The following is a 20,215-nucleotide window of genomic DNA, read 5'->3' on the forward strand; positions in this document are numbered from 1 at the left end:
TTGAGCTCCCTCTGTCAGCTCCAGCTGCCCATGTGGGGACATGGAGAAGCTTTCAATGAGAATGGTAAGACATTGAACATCCGGGCGTCCCCTGGGCAATGTCCTTGCAGACAGTCAATCTCTCACACCAGAAGTGACTTGCAGTTTCTCAAGTCACTCCTCACACACACACACACACACACAAAACAAAACCCTGGACTGTGCTTTGATTTACTTTTTGAGTATCAAGCAAAAAGTGGGTGCTAGAAACAATATCATACGAAAGCTGACTGGCACAACCTGGGGATCACAACCAGACACAGTGAAAACATACGAAAGCTGACTGGCACAACCTGGGCAACCTCCTTGCAGACAGCCAATCTCTCACACCAGAAGTGACTTGCAGTTTTTCAAGTCACTCCTGACACACACACAAAACAAAACCCTGGACTGTGCTTTGACTTACAAGAAGCATTGCTTGAGTATCAAGCAAAAAGTGGGTGCTAGAAACAATATCATACGAAAGCTGGCTGGCACAACCTGGGGATCACAACCAGACACAGTGAAGACATCTGCCCTTGCGCTTTGCCATTCTGCTGCTGAGTACGCATGTCCAGTGTGGAACACATCTCACCACGCTAAAACAGTGAATGTGGCTCTGAATGAGACATGCCACCTCATCACAGGATGTCTACACCCTACACCACTGGAGAAATGACACTGTTTAGTTGGTATTGCACCACTTGATATCTGTTGGGAAGTAGCAGCCAGCGATGAAAGGACCAAGGCATTGACATCTCCAGCCCACCCTCTGTTCAGATATCTGCCAGCATGGCAATACCTTAAATCAAGAAACAGCTTCCTAAGATCTACAGAGATACTCTAGGCAAGCAAGAGTCCAAAAGTGGCAGGCTAAAACCTGAAAACTCAATCCATGGCTAAGACCAGATGAGAGATTCCCCCCTGGGCACACTGAAATCTGGGTGACTTGGAAGGCACTGAACCACAAGATGCAGAGCCAACCTTAAGAAATGGGGCTACAAAGTGGAGTCCACGACATGCGAGAGCGGAGAAGAGCAAATCACAGACCACCTACTACAGTGCAGCCTGAGCCCTGCCACATACACAACGGAGGAGCCTCTTACAGCCACATCAGAGGCACTCCAAGTGGCCAGCTTCTGATCAAAGGACATTTAGTATAATGCCAAGTTTTTAAACTTTTGTGGTTTTTTAGTACATTATAACTGCATTCTCAATTTGCTTGTGACACGATAAATAAATCATCAAAATCATTATCAACATCATTATCAACATCGTGATTGTCGGCAACGTCATCTTCAGCAGCACCTGAAACACCACCTTCATCATTACCAACACCATCAATGTCATTTTCCACATCAACATCATTATCATCATCTTCATCAACATCATCATCCACAAAAGCCAATGGGATTGTGGCCTTCATCAATAGTGGTCTAGTGGCTAGATCCAGGGAAGTCATTTCCCCCCTCTATTCTATTCTGCCTTGGTCAGACCACACCTGGAATCACACTGTGTCCCATTCTGGGCATCACAACTGAAGGGAGATGTTGACTCTAAGCTGAAATGTGTCCAAAGGAGGGCGTCTCAAACGATCAAGGCTCTGGAGAACAAACCCTATGAGGAGCGGCTTAAAGAGCTGGGCATGTTCAGCCTGCAGAAGAGAAGGTGGCGAGGAGACATGATGAGGGTCATCTATAAATATGTGAGTGAGGGGAAGTCATAGAGAGGAGGCAACAAGCTTGTTTTCTGCTGCCCTGGAGACTAAGACACAATGGCTTCAAACTACAGGAAAGGAGATCCCACCTGAACATGAGGAAGAACTTCCTCACTGTGAGAGCTGTTCAGCAGTGGAACTCTCTGCCCTGGAGTGTGGTGGAGGCTCCTTCTTTGGAGTCTTTTAAGCAGAGGCTGGATGGCCATCTTTTGGGGGTGCTTTGAATGTAATCTTTCTGCATCTTGGCAGAACGGGGTTGGACTGGATGGCCCATCAGGTCTCTTCCAACTCTAGGATTCTATCACCTTCATCAACTTCATCATCGTCAGCAACATCATCAGCAGCAGTAGCAACCACAACATCATCAACATCATAATCATAGAATCAAAGAGTTGGAAGAGACCTCATGGGCCATCCAGTCCAACCCCCTGCCAAGAAGCAGGAATATTGCATTCAAATCACCCCTGACAGATGGCCATCCAGCCTCTGTTTAAAAGCTTCCAAAGAAGGAGCCTCCATCAACTCTCTGGGGCAGAGAGTTCCACTGCTGAACAGCTCTCACAGTCAGGAAGTTCTTCCTCATGTTCAGATGGAATCTCCCCTCTTGTAGTTTGAAGCCATTGTACCACGTCCTAGCTTCCATGGAAGCAGAAAACAAGCTTGCTCCCTCCTCCCTGTGGCTTCCTCTCACATATTTAGACATGTCTATCATATCTCCTCTCAGCCTTCTCTTCTTCAGGCTAAACATGCCCAGCTCCTTAAGCCGCTCCTCATAGGGCTTGTTCTCCAGACCCTTGATCATTTTAGTCGTCCTCCTCTGGACACATTCCAGCTTGTCAATATCTCTCTTGAATTGACAAGCTGGAATGTGTCCAGAGGAGGGCGACTAAAATGATCAAGGGTCTGGAGAACAAGCCCTATGAGGAGCGGCTTAAGGAGCTGGGCATGTTTATCAGTGTTGTCATCAGCGACATCATAATCAACATCATCATCATCATCATCATCATCATCATCAACTTCAGTTGAATACACATTTTCCATGTTTTCTTGACAGAACCAATGAATTTTATGACCCAGGAACAAATGTCGTGTTACATAGTGTTATCGTCGTTATTATCAGTTCATTTATATCCCGACTTCCCAAACTAGTGCTCAAGTCAGCCTTGCAGGAAATGAGGACATAGACAACCCGAACCCCAACCGTCCCGTGGAAAGGAACCCCTTAAACTGGGCCCGAAGCCGAAGGAGGGCCGAAGAACTCGCCCCAAAACTCACCCGCCATCTTCCTTGGCTTGTCCCTGCCAAAAGGCAGAGGAAAAGGGAACTGAAACTGGTGTAAAGGGCCTTTGTGACCTCAGAGGCAGGGAGGGGTGCTGAAAGGGGGAGGTCTTTGTTCCTGGGCTGTCAGTGTCATTATTTCCGGCAAACTGCATTAAGTTTACAGTGTAGACACGGAATCCTTTTTATGTAGTGTTTATATATCCAACACTATATGATTTTGCATTACTTTGTCCTTCTCTTTCTAACTTTGCTTCCTTTTTCTTTCTCTGGCCTTAATAATATCCAAGCTGAAATCACTATGCATCTGGATGGACATCTATTGGGAGGGATTCGGTTTTGTCCTGGCAGGAAGGGGTTGGACTAGATGGCCCTTAGGGGTCCCCTTCCAATTCTAGGATTCTATGCAAAAGGCTCAAAAGTGGGGAAAAGAGGCCTTGCTTTGAGGCCCCAAATGTAATCATCACAAAACCATAGAATCCTTGAGATGGAAGGGATCTCCAAAGGCCATCCAGTCCAACCCCATTGTGCCATAAAGGAAGACACAATCTGATCCCTCCTGACAGATGAACATTCAGCCTCTAATAATAATAATAATAATAATAATAATAATAATAATAATAAAGACCAACAGCAATGAACCATAGGGTCCTAAAGTTGGAAGGGAGTCCAAAGGCAATCCAGTCCAACCCCACTGTGTCATAAAGGAAGACACAATCTGATCCCTCCTGATAGATGAACATCCAGCCTATAATAATAATAATAATAATAATAATAATAATAATAAAGACTAACAGCAATGAACCATAGGGAAGTTGGAAGGGAGTCCAGATGCCATCCAGTCCAACCCCATTGTGCCATAAAAGAAGACACAATCCGATCCCTCCCGACAAATGAACATCCAGCCTCTGATGATGATAATAATAATACTGATGATGAACCATAGGATCCTAGAGTTGGAAGGGAGTCCAAAGGCCATCCAGTCTAACCCCATTGTGCTATAAAGGAAGACACAGTCCAATCCCTCCCGAGAGATGAACATCCAGCCTCTGCTAATAATAATAATAATAATAATAATACAGGAGTAATAATAGTAATGAACCATAGGATCCTAGAGTTGGAAGAGAGTCCAAAGACCATCCAGTCCAACCCCATTGTACCATAAAGGAAGACACAATCCAATTTTTCCCAGCAGATAACATCCAGCCTCTGCTAATAATAATAATAATAATAACAACAACAACAATAGTAATAATAATAATAAACCATAGGATCCTAGATGTGAAAGGGAGTCCAAAGGCTATCCAGTCCAACCCCATTGTGCCATAAAGGAAGACACAGTCCAATCCCTCCCGAGAGATGAACCTCCAGCCTCTGCTAATAATAATAATAATAATAATAATAATAATAATAATAAACCATAGGATTTGGAAGGGAGTCCAAAAGCCATCCAGTCCAACCCCATTCTACCAGATGGAAAACACCATCAAAGCCCTCCCAACAGATGGCCATCTAGCTGAGGAGACAGAGCCAACTCCCCTTTAATACTGTACCTTGTATTTTCGCAGAATCCTAGAGTTGGAAAGGAGGGACACCCAAAGGTCATCTAGTCTAACCCGCTTTTGCCACCACAAAAACACCCCAGAAAGATGCCCATCTAAGCACTATGTAAAAATCCCACTTACCCACAAAGCAGGAGAGTCCACCAACTATCCTAGAACCTTAGACTTTGAAGAGACCCTAAAGGCCATCTAGTCCAACCTGTGGCCAATGCAGGAACCTAAAGCTAACAAAAATAACACTTCCCTTCTTCCTGTATCTGTTCCTGGTTCTTTGGATGACAACTCCCACCATTCTCACCATGAAACGTGGCCTAGAAATAATGGGGTTTTTCCATTCACTTCCCCCTTTCTGCAAACCAGCAGAGGGCAGGCCAGCGCCAGAAATTGGGCTTTTGGGGACCTTTTTACAGGTGAAAGACCTATTCCCCAACACTGTAACTGGGGAAAGACAGAACAGGACAAGAGAAGGAAAAGGAGGCAGCAGGGACATCTCTTTTGCTTTATGGCACAATCCAGAAGCCCATAAAACTCTCCAAAGTTCCCTGAAACAGTGCCTTGTTTACCTGGAAGGGGCTACCTGCTCAGGATGGCAAAACTCACCTGTTTCTCAAGAAGCCGGACTTTGGACTTGATTCTCCCGGAAAGAGAATGCTGCTTGGCTGCAATGGGAAAAGGGTGTTGTCACCAGGAAGGACTTGGGCAGGTGCTGCTCTTTACCTGGCTGCACCTGATGCCATCCCACATTTAAAGGGACAGGAACCCTTTTCCTAGGATGCGCAGGATGTAGCTGTAACAACAACAGGTATGGTGGAATGAGCTTCCCTTTTGGGATGCATCTATACTGTAGGAATTGATGCAGTTTGATATCACTTCAGTGCTATGGAATCTCAGAAAGTTGCAGAGTGACATGGTTAATATAATATTACTAATAATATTGCAGTATAGTGGTATAGTCGTTCAGTCGGTTCCGACTCTTTGTGACTTCATGGACCAGCCCACGCCAGAGCTCCCTGTCGGCCGTCACCACCCCCAGCTCCTTCAAGGTAAATCCAGTCACTTATAGTGGTATAGTACAATATAGTAATAAATAATGCTAATATTTTTAAAAAACAAACTCTAAAATCAGGACAGTAAATAAAGAGCAACACTAAAAAAACAGGGGAATTCCAGACAGGAAACAATCAGGGGCAGCTAACACATCCCAACAAGGGATTCCCCCAGGCAGGTAGAAGCCAGGCTTTGCTACTACAAGGCCATTCAATGCTAATCAAGGAGTCCAATTGCAACACTTACACTTGCCTCAAACAGACAAGATTTCTTTCTCTCACCCTAGACATTATTCCACAGATATATAAACCTCACTTGCCTAGTTTCCAACAGACGTCACAACCTCTGAGGATGCCTGCCTTACAGGTGGGTATAATATATAATACTGTTTGATTGTACATTTTTATATTTGTATTTGGAATATTAATATTGATGCTAATATATTAAATATAATACTTCTGATAATATACAATACCGTTTTATTGTATATTTTTATATTTGTATTTGGAATATTAACATTAAGGCTAATATATAAAATATAATACTTCTGATAATATCTAATACTGTTTTATTGCATATCTTTATATCTGTATTTGGAATAGTAATATTAATGCTAATATATTAAATATACTGATAATATCTAATACTGTTTTATTGTATATTTTTAATATTTGTATTTGAAATATTAATATTACTGCTAATATATTAAATATAATACTTCTGATAAAATGAAATACTGTTTTCCTTTTATATTTTTATATTTGTAATTGGAATATTAATATTAATACTAATATATTAAATATAATACTTCAGATAATATATAATACTGTTTTACTGTATATTTTTTATATTTGTATTTGGAATATTAATATTAACATCATATATTTTTACATTTGTATTTGGAATATTATTATTGTATATTTTTAATGTTTTTATTTGGAATATTAATATTATATTTGTAGTTGGAATATTAATATTAATGCTAATATATTAAATATAATACTTCTGAAAATATCTAATACTGTTTTATTGTTGTATATTTTTAATTTTTGTAGTTGGAGTATTAATATTAATATCATGGAGCGAGAGTTGCCAGATGTTCAGGCTGGGTTTAGAAAAGGCAGAGGAACGAGAGACCAGATTGCCAATATCCGCTGGATAATGGAGAAAGGCGGGGAGTTTCAGAAAAACGTCTATTTCTGCTTCATTGACTATTCTAAAGCCTTTGACTGTGTGGATCATAACAAATTGTGGCAAGTTCTTGGTGGGATGGGCATCCCAAGCCACCTTGTCTCTCTCCTGAGGAATCTGTACAAGGACCAAGTAGCAACAGTAAGAACTGACCACGGAACAACAGACTGGTTCAAGATTGGGAAAGGCGTACGGCAAGGCTGCATACTCTCACCCAACCTTTTTAACTTGTATGCAGAACACATCATGTGAGGATGTGCGGGGCTGGATGAATGCAAAGCTGGGGTGAAAATTGCTGGAAGAAACATTAACAACCTCAGATATGCAGATGACACCACTCTGATGGCCAAAAGCGAAGAGGAGCTGAGGAGCCTTCTAATCAAGGTGAAAGAAGAAAGCGCAAAAGCCGGGTTGCAGCTAAATGTCAAAAAAACCAAGATTATGGCAACAAGAATGATTGACAACTGGGAAATAGAGGGAGAAAATGTGGAGGCCGTGACAGACTTTGTATTTCTAGGTGCAAAGATGACTGCAGATGCAGACTGTGGCCAGGAAATCAGGAGACGCTTCCTTCTTGGGAGGAGAGCAATGTCCAATCTCGATAAAATCGTAAAGAGTAGAGACATCAGACTGGCAACAAAGATCCATTGCCTAGTCAAAGCCATGGTATTCCCGGTAGTCACCTACGGATGTGAGAGCTGGACCTTAGGGAAGGCCGAGCGAAGGAAGATCGATGCTTTTGAGCTGTGGTGCTGGAGGAAAGTGCTGAGAGTGCCTTGGACTGCGAGAAGATCCAACCAGTCCATCCTCCAGGAAATAAAGCCCGACTGCTCATTGGAGGGAAGGACACTAGAGACAAAGTTGAAGTACTTTGGCCACATCATGAGGAGACAGCAAAGCCTGGAGAAGACAATCATGCTGGGGAAAGTGGAAGGCAAAAGGAAGAGGGGCCGACCAAGGGCAAGATGGATGGATGGCATCCTTGAAGGGACTGGACTGACCTTGAAGGAGCTGGGGGTGGTAACGGCCGACAGGGAGCTCTGGCGTGGGCTGGTCCATGAGGTCACGAAGAGTCAGAGACGACTGAACGAATGAACAACAATATTAAATATAATACTTCTGATAATATCTAATACTGTTTTATTGTTGTATTATTTAATATTTTAGTTGGAATATTAGTATTAATATCATATTTTTACATTTGTATTTGGAATATTAATATTATTATTATTGTATATATTTAATGTTTGTATTTGGAATATTAATATTGCATTTGTATTTGGAATATTAATATTAATGCTAATATATTAAACAACAACAACATTAAATATAATACTTTTGAGAATATCTAATATTGTTTTATTGTTGTAAAATTTTAATATTTGTATTTGGAATATTAATATTGTATATTTTTATATTTTTATTTCGAATATTAATATTATTATTGTATGTTTTTAATATTTGTAGTTGGTATATTAATATTATATTTCTATTTGGAATATTAATATTAATGCTAATATATTAAATATAATACTTCTGATAATATATAATACTGTCTTATTGCATATTTTTTATATTTGTATTTGGAATATTATTATTTTATATTTTTAATGTTTGTATTTAGAATATTAATATTATATTAATTCTGTTTTTTTGTTATATATTTTTAATATTTGTATCTGGAATACAATATAATAAGAAATAAACATAATTATTCAAAGTTTAACCCAATCCAATGTGAATACCAAAGGGATGGAATCTCCATGGCAACACACTCCAATATGGCAGGGACCGGTGGGCGTGGTTTAATTTAGCCCCGCCCCACGGGAAAAGCTCCGCCTCTTCACTCCACCAATCTCAGCTGGTGGGCGTGGTTAGCAGAGGCCCCTTCCTTTCCTTGCGAGGACCGCGCCTCTTCTATATCTTCCTCCAATCGGGAGCGTTGGGCGTGGTTTAGTGCAGCCACGCCCCTTTATTCCTCCGCGTCATCTGTTGCTAGGCGGTCGGCACAGTCTCAGCAGCAATGGTGGGAGACCCCTTCTTTTGGGCCCTGGTAAGGAAAAAGGGAAGGAAGAGAAGGAGGGAGGGAGATCTCTCTCTGTATATTAGTCAATGGGGGGGCTTCTTTGGAAGGGGGGGTCTCACAAAGAGGGGAGGGGCAGGAGAGAGAGAGAGGGGGGGCAGGAAGGGAGCCCCCTCCCCAAATCACACTCCTCCCTCCTTCCTCCATTGCAATGGCTCCCAGGAAGACAGAGGAAGAGGAGGAGGAAGACCTCTTGTGTCCTATGTCTTAAAGGGACAGAGGCTTTGCAATGGAGGGGCCTCTGCACCCCTCTCTGTTTCCCCCCCTTTTTGTAAATGGTCTTGTCCATGCATTTCAGGTTTTTGTAAAATTATTCATAAATTTAATTTCAGATTTTATCAAATATTATTTTAGGCATGCCTTTTTGGATTTGGTAGGATGATCATCATAGCCATTTTCATTTATTATTATCATAATAATATACATTTAGTTCAGATTTTACATTGTTATTTTAGGCATGCATTTTCAGATTTTGAATAAGAATAAGAATAAGAATACATTTATTTCAGATTTTACATTGCTATTTTAGGCATGCATTTTCAGATTTTGTATAATAAAAATAATAATAATATACATTTATTTCAGATTTTGCATTGTTATTTTTAGGCATGCATTTTCAAATTTTGTATAATAATAATAATAATAATAATATGTATTTAGTTCAGATTTTACATTGTTATTTTAGGCACATATTTTTAGATTTTGTATAATAATAATAATAATAATAATATACATTTAATTCAGATTTTACATTGTTATTTTAGGCATGCATTTTCAGATTTTGTATAATAATAATAATAATAATAATAATAATAATAATATACATTTAATTCAGATTTTACATTGTTATTTTAGGCATGCATTTTCAGATTTTGTATAATAATAATAATAATAATAATAATAATATACATTTAATTCAGATTTTATATTGTTATTTTAGGCATGCATTTTTAGATTTTTAATAATAATAATAATAATAATATACATTTAATTCAGATTTTATATTGTTATTTTAGGCATGCATTTTTAGATTTTTAATAATAATAATAATAATAATAATAATAATATACATTTAATTCAGATTTTATATTGTTATTTTAGGCATGCATTTTTAGATTTTTAATAATAATAATAATAATAATAATATACATTTAATTCAGATTTTACATTGTTATTTGAGGCATGCATTTTTAGACTTCGTATAATAATAATAATAATATACATTTATTTCAGATTTTACATTGTTATTTTAGGCACTCATTTTTAGACTTCGTATAATAATAATAATATACATTTGTTTCAGCTTTTACATTATTATTTTAGGCATGTATTTTTAGAGTTTGTTGGATGATAATAATAGCCTTATTCATTTATTTTGTACTTTTAGATTGTGATGTTGATATGCATGCATATTTAGATTTTGTATAAATAATAATAATAATAATAATAATAATAATAATAATAATAATAATATTTTCCTGCTTCTTGGCAGGGGGTTGGACTGGAGGGAGGGCCTCTTCCAGCTCTAGGATTCTGTACTAATATTATAATGTAATGCAATATAATACTAACAATAATACAATAGAAGAATATAATAATATTGTAATATAATAATAATTTATTAAATATAATATATATATAGTAATGTGTAATAATAATATAGTATAATGTAGTATAGTGGTATAGTACAATATAATAATAATACTAATACTGTGCTTTGCTAATCATATGATATTTATATGTATATATCATATGATATATACATTTTATTGATTACACATCTCTCCTAATGGCCCCAGGTAGGGTACCAAAAACATAGTACAATATATTATATAATACTAATAATATAATATACTGGTAGTATATATTGTGGTATAATAATATACTACAGTATAATAATATATAATAATTGTATGTTATATATTGCATATATAGTGGTATAGTGCAATATAATAATAATATTATTATACCACAATATATATAATACACTACAGTATATTATACTATTAGTATTATATAATATTTTGTAATATATCATAAGTTGTATATATAATATGTAATATTACATTATTAATATTATAATTTTAGATGTATTATTAATATTTTCTATCTTTATTTTTGGTTTTAGATTCCATCTTATATGCTTTACTAATAATATAATATAATATATTGTATATACATATAATATTTATAGTATTATAATGTAATTCAATATAATACTAATAATAATGATAATACAATATTATAATTATATATTTTATGTTACATGTAATATTACTAATAATATTACAATATAATGGTACAGCACAATATAGTAATATATAATACTGATATTGTACTATGCTAATAATATAATATATTGTATGTATATATATCTTGTGGCTAGCATATAAATGTCGCAAATAAATATTTTAGATTTTAGGTTATTATTTTATACATTTATTTCAGATAATTATTTTATGGATTTATTTCAGTTTTTAGGTTATTTTTTACACTTTAGATTTTATTTTTTGTTGGTCATGGGGGTTCTGTGTGCCAAATTTGGCCCAGGTCCATTGCTGGTGGGGGTCGCAGAACTACAACTTCCATCATGTTGGAGTCAGTCCCCCATCCCTCTCTGGTATGTTCAGTTGCTGATCAATCCTAATCTATTTGCTGTGCCCTGCATAACGGAAAGGGTTATGGGAGTGGCAGTGGGTGGGGCCATGCAAATTCCACACCAATGAAGAGAGTCAGAAAGACTGGGATGTCTGTGGTGGAGGAAACACATAAAATCTAGGATGAAACTATCCCTGTATGAAAGCATTCCTTGGGTGGTGGGCAGTATGGTGTTTGTGGAGGACACTGGCAGGGGTTGTGTATGTTCATGATGCTCGCTATAACCTGCAATGTAACTGGAGGGAGGGCCTTTGGTGGGTCTTCATAGGTGGGGATCATAGCTGTTTGTGGAAGTGGGAGCCTGTTTGTGAAAGTGGGCACATACACACCACATATTTTCACTTTTATTATGGATATAGATATTATATTTTATTTTTGTGGAGGGCAGATACTTTTTACAGCTTTTACAAATCCATTATAATTATATTTATTTCCTGTTGTTATCTGTCAAGTGAAACATGAAAGGCTAATAAAGCGACGTTGGCAATTGTTGTTGTTGTGTATCCCACTTTTCTCTTTCAGTTAAGACACAATTATTGTTATATTTATATCCCACTTTCCGGCTTGGCTATGATTGTTGTGGATCTTACTTTTTTATGTCAAGACATAAAGAGCTAATAAAGGGACATTGGCAATTGTTGTTGTTGTTGTGTATCTCACTTTTCTCTTTCAATTGAGACACAATTATTGTTATATTTATATACCACTTTCTGGCTTGGCTATTATTGTTGTGGATCTTACTTTTTTCTGTTGAGACATGAAGGGCTAGTAAAGGGACACTGGCAATTGTTGTTGCTGTGTATCTCACTTTTCTCTTTCAATTGAAACACAATTGTTGTTATATTTTTATCCCACTTTCCTTTTTTAAAATGGCTTGCATTGAGTTGCAAATAGGATTATTAAGTAATACAATTATATTTGAATAAAGTCTGTTCAACATCACAAGCTTTAAAAGAGAGTCAGGGGTAGATTGCAACTCCCATCATCCCCTGGATCCTGAGAAAGGAAGTTGGTTGGTCTGCATGGAAAATGGCATTTTAGTATCAGGGCTCCCTTGGAGGCCCTTAGACAGATGCCCATCTTCCGGGAGTGCTTGAGTTGTGTCTATTGATATAGCAGAACGGGGTTGGACTAGATGACCCTTGGGAACCCTCTTCCACTGCTGGCATTTGTGGATTGCCTTGAATTTGTGGCCATTTCAGGTACGAAGGCCGCTATCGCTCTCACCAAATGGGGAAGACTTTTTCTTCAAAACAGGTTCCAGAAGTGTGAGAATGATCCTTATCTCCTTCCCCTCCCAGTTCTGTGCCTTGCTTATAATTGCACAATGAGACAAGTCCAGGCCTTTGGATCCGCTTTTCTGCAAGGAAGGCCACTGACTGATTTGCGGAAAAATTATTTTTCTAGGTCCAAGAGCTCTGCTAACCCCCCTCCCAGGAACAGGAGGGAATTCTAGTCTGTTGTTGTTCCAAGATATCCAGTAAAATGGGAGAGAAAAGGCCTTCTTCTCATCTGCAAAATCTTAATTTTAGCTGAGATAAAAATCAGGGAGTTTTCTTTGCCGACGGCTGCATAGGATTTGCAAGGAAAATGGGGTTGTGGCCCTAGATTCAGAACGATGATGAATACATTACACGGAATGCAAAGTCCATCTTAAATCCTTAATTTTGTGTTTGCTGATTTACTGTTTCTAGGTGGGGAGAGTGAGCTTTAATAGGTGTATTATAGGTGGTGGAAGGGGTGTATAGGAGATTAGTGAGTTCACAAATTGTGTAGTGATACTTATATTGCTGGATATGTAGATGTGCTGATCGATCGATCGATCGAGATAGATACGATAGATAGGCAGAGAGAAGGATGAAAGAGAGGATGATGGAAGGGTAGAGAAAGATAGGATGGATGGATAAAGATAGACGGATGTAACGATGGATAGGGATATAAAAGGATGGAGGCATAGAGATAGATAAGATAGACCGATATAGATATATAATTCAGAAGTGAAGTTTTACATGGTGTGTATATATATATGGCTTATTGGCCTATGCATTTTGACTAACTCTGTATATATATAGAGAGAGAGATGGATGGATGAAAGAAAGGAGATAGATATGTGTATGTGTGTGTGTATATATATTGGCTGTACCCGCCATGTTTTGCTGTGGCCAACCCTCCCTCCCTCTTTCTCTTCTTTCTTTCTCTCCTTCCATCCCTCTTTTTCTTTCCCTTCTTCTTTCTTCCTTCTCTACCTGTGTCTTTCCTCACTTCCTTTACTCTTTGATTCCATCCTTCCTTCCTTCCCTCCTTTTCTCTCTTTCATTCCTTCTCTCCTTCATTCCCTCTCTTTCCTTCCTTCTTTCACTTTTTTATTTCCTTCTCTCCTTCCTTCCTTCTTTACCTTTCTTTCTTTCCTTCTCTCCCTCTTTCTTCCTTCTCTCCTTCCTTCCCACACTTTCCTTCCTTCTTTCACTTTTTTATTTCCTTCTCTCCTTCCTTCCTTTTCTACCTTTCTTTCCTTTCCTCCCTCTTTCTCTCTTTCTTCCTTCTCCCCTTCCTTCCCTCTTTCCTGCCTTCCTTCACTTTTGTATTTCCTTCTCTCCTTCCCTCCTTTTCCCCTCTCCCTCCTTCTCTCCTTCCTTTCTTGCCCCTTTCTGTGTATATGTGTTTTGTGTGTGCATATATGTGTGTATATATTCCTGTATATATGTGTGTTTGTGTATATATGTGGTTTTGCACATGAGTTGTAAATCATTTTTTTTGTTCTTTGGCTCATCCATTGCGTTTTTCAATGCTTTTATGAGTGATGGTCACTCATTGGCCTGATAGGTGTCTTGTGTCCAGTTTTGGTGTCAATTTGTCCAGTGGTTTTTGAGTTATGTTAATCCCACAAACGATCACTGCATTTTTATTTATATAGATACACACACACACACATACATAGACACACGAGAGATATGTGTATACGTGTCTCTATGGATAGATAGAGCTATATATCTATATATTTATCTATCCATAGATATATACCTCTATCTATCCATAGACACATGTATACACATATCTCTCGTGTGTCTGTATGTATATATGTATGTGTGTATCTATATAAATAAAAATGTAATGTTCGTTTGTGGGATTAACATACGATTAATCCCACATTCAGAACTCAAATATTGCATGGAATCCAAAGATGTAAAGGAAGTGATGCTTGGTCTGTTTTTGTCCTCTCCCTGTCCCTCCCAGGCATCCAGGGGCGGCTGAAGGGCCCCACGTCCATCCGTCTGTCCACCCATCCTTCGGAGGGTCCCTCCACGTCCGCCATGGACCACAGCCCCACCACGGGGGTGGTGACGGTGATTGTGACGCTGATTGCGGTGGCAGCGCTGGGGGCCCTGATCCTGGGCTGCTGGTGCTACCTGCGGCTGCAGCGGCTGAGCCAGTCGGAGGACGAGGAGAGCATCGTGGGCGAAGGAGAGTCCAAGGAGCCTTTCCTGATGGTCCAGTACTCTGCCCGCGGGCCCTGCACCGAGAGGAAGACCCGCCTCGGTGCCCCTGGCCCCACTGAGCAACATGCCTAAGCCTGGGCCCCACTCCGAGGACCACTTGCCTCCGTCAGTCATTCATCGACAACTCGAATGCCCCACCGAGCCTCTTTAGGACAGAGCTAACCAATGCATGTGGATACAAATAAGTCCAGATGAAGTCACAGTCCCACTCTGTCCTGTTCTGATAGGAATATCCCCGTCTCCAGTTCAAGATTTCAATTTGCTAGATATAGAAACAAGTCCAAGGGATCTAAGAGGTGACCCCAAGCTGAACATGAGCCAAGAGTGTGATGCGGCAGCGACAAAGGTCAGTGCGATTCTAGGCTAAAAGGATGTCATGATCCCACTCTCTTCTGGTTTGCTCGGGCGTCATCTGGAATAATGCTGGACAAGAAGATGGAAGGGGTCACACGAAGGGCCGCCAAAATGGCCAAAGGCCTGTAAGCCTTGAGTCCCTCTGAAGAACATCTGAGGGATCTGGATCTGTTTTGCTTGGAGGAAAGAAGCCCGAGAGAAAGGAGACAAGAGAGCCATGTGTCAATATCGGAAAGGAGTCCCATCAAGGAAAAGAGGGCAATCCTGTTTCCTGCTGTTCTGGAGGCCGGGACACAATGGAGCTGTGGGTTCAAATTGCAGGAGAAGAGATGCCACCTAAACATTAGGAAGAATTTTCTGATGGTAAAGATCTGTTCAAATGGAATACAAAGTCCAGTGAAGTCTCTTTCTCTGTAGTTTTTGAAGCAGAGGCTGGACAGCTATCTGTCAGGAGGGATCGGATGGCATCTTTATGGCAGAAGGGGGTTGGACTGGATGGTCTTTAGGATCCTATGACTTGCAGAGACCGGTCCTTCAGAGCCCTTCTCCCTTTCCTTGGGCCCTGTGCCCATTGCTGACGGTGGACGATGGGAGCGTTTACTTGAATACCCCTCTGAGCCTCTTCGAACGGAGCTACTGATGCGGTGCAAATCCGCACAACTGTGAACTGTGTACATAATGAGTCGTGCGCTGCTTCATTTTGTTTGCCTTTCTCCGGGGCTTTTGGAGATGCATGACCGCCGATGGGATTTCTCCGAAGCCCCTAATGGATGGGGAGGGTCTTCTAAGGCGAGTCGCAGGAAATGGACTATTCAAAGCTACGCCTCCTCCTTGGCCTAACGCTCTTTCGGAACTTGGTAATATTGTTCTGTATTTATGCAAGTGATGGGGAAGAAGCCTTCGAGATAATAGAGGCATGAGATGATCTGCAAATATGATAGAAATAGCTGTTTCGAACCAAGTTCGAAAGTAAAGGTCAGTGATGGCTGTACAGAACTTGAGCCGGATGGCCTTTTGGAAACCCACTTCCTCTCCAACGGCAGCCTTGTAACTAGTCCCCATTATCTCCGCTTTCCATGCTGTATAGATTTCTCAACTGATTACGTTTTGTAGATAAAAATGCAGTTTTTCTCCCTCTCCTGATATTGATAGGGCTTCTGTACATAACTGGACCCAGGTGTGAAGCCACTGTTGACGTTTTCGTTGTCCTTTCTTTGCTGGTTGGATTCATTTTTTCCCTGTATCGATGCCACCAAATCTTTTGTAGTGAAAGAGGAGCCTTTGTCCTTTAATGTCTATGAATATTTGATGATATCGGCCTTCTCTCAAAAGTGGGTCACTTTTCGTTGCCAAAAGTTGGAAGTCCAGCTACATTTGGAGGATGAATTAGATGGATGGTGCTGATGCTGTTCACCTTCCAAAAGTTCTCCTTAAATACTGTATAGCTACTGCTTTCCTGATCCTTTCCAACTCAGTCAAAGTGGGATGATTTATTATTATTACTATTACTATTACTATTATTATTATTATTTGAAACACAAGATGAGTCCACAGCAGACAAGATCACTCTGCTGGCTGTTGAATTGGATCACACGTCGGACACTTCCCAAGTGTCTAGGACTGTGTGATGTATCCGTGAATAATGCGTGAAGACCCCAGTAAGGTGACCTTATGCAGCTGGCTGATGGTAATTTTGTCAGCGCCGATTGTGTTTAAGTGCAGGCCAAGGTCTTTAGGCACTGCACCCAGTGTGCCAATCACCACTACTACTGCTGCTACTTTTTCTTCTTCTTCTTCTTATTATTATTTGAAATACAGCAAGATGAGTCCACAGCAAACAAGATCACTGTTGGTTGTTGTATTGGATCACACGTCGGACACTTCCCAAGTGTCTAGGACTGTGTGATGTATCGGCGAATAATGCATGCAGATCCCAGGATGGCCTTTTGCAGCTGACAGATGGTAATTTTGTCAGCACTGATTGTGTTTAAATGCAGGCCAAGGTCTTTAGGCACTGCACCCAGGATGCCGATCACCACTGAGACCACCTTGGCTGGCTTGTGCCAGAGTCTTTGCAGTTCGATCTTTAAATCCTTGTATTGTGTCAGATTATTATTATTATTATTATTATTATTATTATTATTATTATTTATCCTCCAGATTGGGCTGCTACACTGCATTCCCCATCATTCTTCCATCCAGGTGTATGTATATCCAGGCCAGATGCTAACATATGGAACATTCTTTGGACTTCAGCTCCCAGAAGCTACCTTTTTGCCCAAGAGCTGGGAATACTGGGAACTGAAGCCCAAAGAAAAGGGAAGCAATGCTCTTCTTGCTGGCCAAACCCTAGTTTACTTGGTCTAGGGGCCAATAACAAAGAGTTGGACTAGCCAAGGTCCAGCAAAAAAGCAAGAAATGCAGTGAGATAAATGAAATCTTAATGAAGAGATAAAAATCAGATATTAAATGAATAATAATATGTTGTTCTTGAAGGCTTTCATGGTCGAAATAACTGGGTTGCTGTGAGTTTTCAGAGCTGTACAGCCATGTTTCAGAAGCATTCTCTCCTGGCGTTTTGCCCACATGTATGGCAGGCATCTTCAGAGGTTGAGGATATTATTATTATTATTATTATTATTATTATTATTATTATTATGACAGGAAACAATCAGGGCCAGCTAACACCTCCCAACAAAAGATTCCCCCAGGCTGCAACCAGACAGGCTTTGCAGCTGCAAGGCCTTTAAATGCAAATCAAGGTGGCCAATTGCAACAATCACACTTGTCTCAAGTAAACAAGAGTTCTTTCTCCCACTCTGGACATTATTTCACAGATATATAAACTCCACTTTCCTACTTCCCAACAGACCTCACAACCTCTAAGGATGCCTGCCATAGATATGGGTGAAACGTCAGGAGAGAATGCTTCTGGAACATAGCCAGATAGCCTGGAAAACTCACCGCAACCCAATAATAATAATAATAATAATAATAAAAATAAAAATAAAAATCATCTTTGGGGATCCTTAACTGCTTCTGCCCAGAGGATATTCTTCCACTTTATGTGGATGGAAAGGGAAGGGATTGCAGTCTTACCCCCTTTTCAATTTGGTCCCATGACCTGCACTTTGCCTCTTTTTAAATGGCCTCAAGGTGACTGAATCAGACAGCTTCCATGATAAAGTTCAAATAAACAAAATACCACATTGGAAGAAAGGAGAAAAGCCGTTGTCTGGAGATTCATGGGGGAGAAAGGGAGCTTTGTGCTGCCCTCCCTCCCCCTTTGTTTTAATTTAGGCTGAAATCAATACAAAAGCTATCAAATTAGTGCAACCGTAAAGTGCAAAGACTCCCCGGAACCCCCTCCTTTTAGGCGGCAGGCTACTGGGCCTGTGCTTCTGTCCGGTTTTCATGGCTCATTATAAAAAATACTCTTTGATTTCTAGTCCGAGGAAATGACACAAGAAGTTTGGGGGAAGGGGGAGAATTTCCGAGGAAATGTCAATAAAGTTTGCATAAAACCCTGAACGTGATTCGTGTCGGGGTCTTCATTCCCCTTCGGTCTCTCTGCTGCAGAGGCCCGGCTGGGCCTGGCTGTCCTCTTCGGATTTGGGGAAAAGGTCAGTGGCCGGAATGGGGCCCTCATCTTCGGGCCTCCGCTTGGTGGTCAGCAGGGCCTTGAGGAAGGCGTTTTCGGCCAGGAGTCCCCCCCAAAGGCAGTCCTTGAGGCAGGGCTCCAAGCCTGAGGAAGAGGGGGAGGGGGAGGGGGAAGGCCGGCCAGAGTGGGCCAGGAGGAAGCGGAGCAGGTTGGGAAGGGTCAGTGGGAAGCGCCAGGAGGGGAAGCGCACGCTCTGGTCCTTCCTAGAAGAGCAAAGGAAAAAACAGGAAAGAGGTTCACAAAGGCAGCCAGCCGGCCACAGGAGTCCTTCTGTGATGAGTGGATTGAATGCCAATGTATGTCCTGTCTTTTTCCTGCAGCAACCATCTCTCACCTGCCTTTCTGGGCAGAAAAACCCAAAAGCTACAACTCAATGGGGGCGACATGTTTAGTTTCAGTGGAGCTTTCTGCAGAGAGATTGATAAAACACTGAGGCAGTTTGGAGAGTTTTGAAAAAGGGTTTTATGGGATGTCAAAGTCACAAGGGTCTATCTAAATGCTCGCAAGAGATCCCCGTTCAGAGCGGTGCTGCACTGTTTGTAATGTTGTCAGCTGCTCATTGAAGAGAGGAAAGCAGGATATAAATCCTGAGAAGGATGAAGACAGCCTCCCTGCTCAGCCAGGAAACAGCAGCATGTGACAAACACAGTTCTATAAATATCACCTGAAACTGGTTCCCTGCAGACTTTGGGAGGAAGGAATGTGCTAGGAAGTTTCGCCTCCTGGGAGGAGAAGGGCCAGAAAGACCTGCTCCGTGGGGCAGAAACAGCAGGCAAAACCTGGATCGGGAAGAAAAGCAGGAGGAGGCCGTTCATTTAGCTCCAAGAGATGAGCATTAAAGTGAATATGGCACTGCCTTGCAGTGCCATATTCACTTTAATGCTCATCTCTTGGAGCTGAATGACCTCGCCAAAATGAGGCTGCGCATTTATTTTGCATCATGCAGTTATCATAGTGCTGAGCCAAAGCCAAAGGGGAAGCTGCTTCAGGATCTGCACCTGGAACTTCTCTTTGAGGGACATCATCTTTCACTTCTTGTTGCTTCTGGTCAAAGGACATTTAATCAACTACCAAGCTTGCAAACATTGTCTTTTGTCTGTTTGTTTGTTTTGTTAAAAATGTAATAGAAATGTCTGGTTGCTCCTGACA

General features: G+C 40.4%; 3 protein-coding genes across 5 annotated transcripts in view; 1 reads left to right on the forward strand and 2 right to left on the reverse strand.

Annotated features, from left to right (window-relative positions):
- Positions 1-5,359, reverse strand: part of LOC137094711 (lipopolysaccharide-induced tumor necrosis factor-alpha factor homolog) — a 10,281-nt gene extending 4,922 nt beyond the window's left edge. Inside the window, exon 1 of one of the 3 annotated variants that reach the window (XM_067461377.1) lies at positions 5,176-5,359. Coding sequence is in view for 1 of the 3 variants with exons in the window: in XM_067461376.1 (XP_067317477.1) it covers positions 3,011-3,017 (7 nt within the window). In the remaining 2 variants the exon portion in view is untranslated. Of the gene's footprint in view, positions 1-3,010; positions 3,225-4,698; positions 5,001-5,175 lie in introns of those variants that run through there. The other 2 variants (XM_067461379.1, XM_067461376.1) reach the window with 2 other exon arrangements.
- A 3,420-nt stretch (positions 5,360-8,779) lies between these two features.
- Positions 8,780-18,936, forward strand: LOC137095080 (stannin-like). Its single transcript, XM_067461291.1, has 2 exons — positions 8,780-8,866; positions 14,789-18,936. The coding sequence occupies exon 2, from the start codon at positions 14,866-14,868 to the stop codon at positions 15,121-15,123; it is 258 nt and encodes an 85-aa protein (XP_067317392.1). The 5' UTR covers positions 8,780-8,866; positions 14,789-14,865; the 3' UTR covers positions 15,124-18,936.
- Positions 18,637-20,215, reverse strand: part of LOC132782081 (thioredoxin domain-containing protein 11) — a 34,103-nt gene continuing 32,524 nt past the window's right edge. The window contains exon 12 of the mRNA XM_060786749.2: positions 18,637-19,269. Within this exon, the coding sequence (XP_060642732.2) occupies positions 18,957-19,269 (313 nt within the window). The 3' untranslated portion in view covers positions 18,637-18,956. The remainder of the gene's footprint in view (positions 19,270-20,215) is intronic.

Source organism: Anolis sagrei, chromosome Y (genome assembly GCF_037176765.1).
Source record: "Anolis sagrei isolate rAnoSag1 chromosome Y, rAnoSag1.mat, whole genome shotgun sequence".
In the NCBI taxonomy this organism is placed as follows: domain Eukaryota; kingdom Metazoa; phylum Chordata; class Lepidosauria; order Squamata; family Dactyloidae; genus Anolis; species Anolis sagrei.

Coding starts and splice junctions, on each gene's coding strand:
- LOC137095080 (XM_067461291.1), top strand. CDS start 14,866: ATGGACCACAGCCCCACCACGGGGGTGGTGACGGTGATTGTGACGCTG.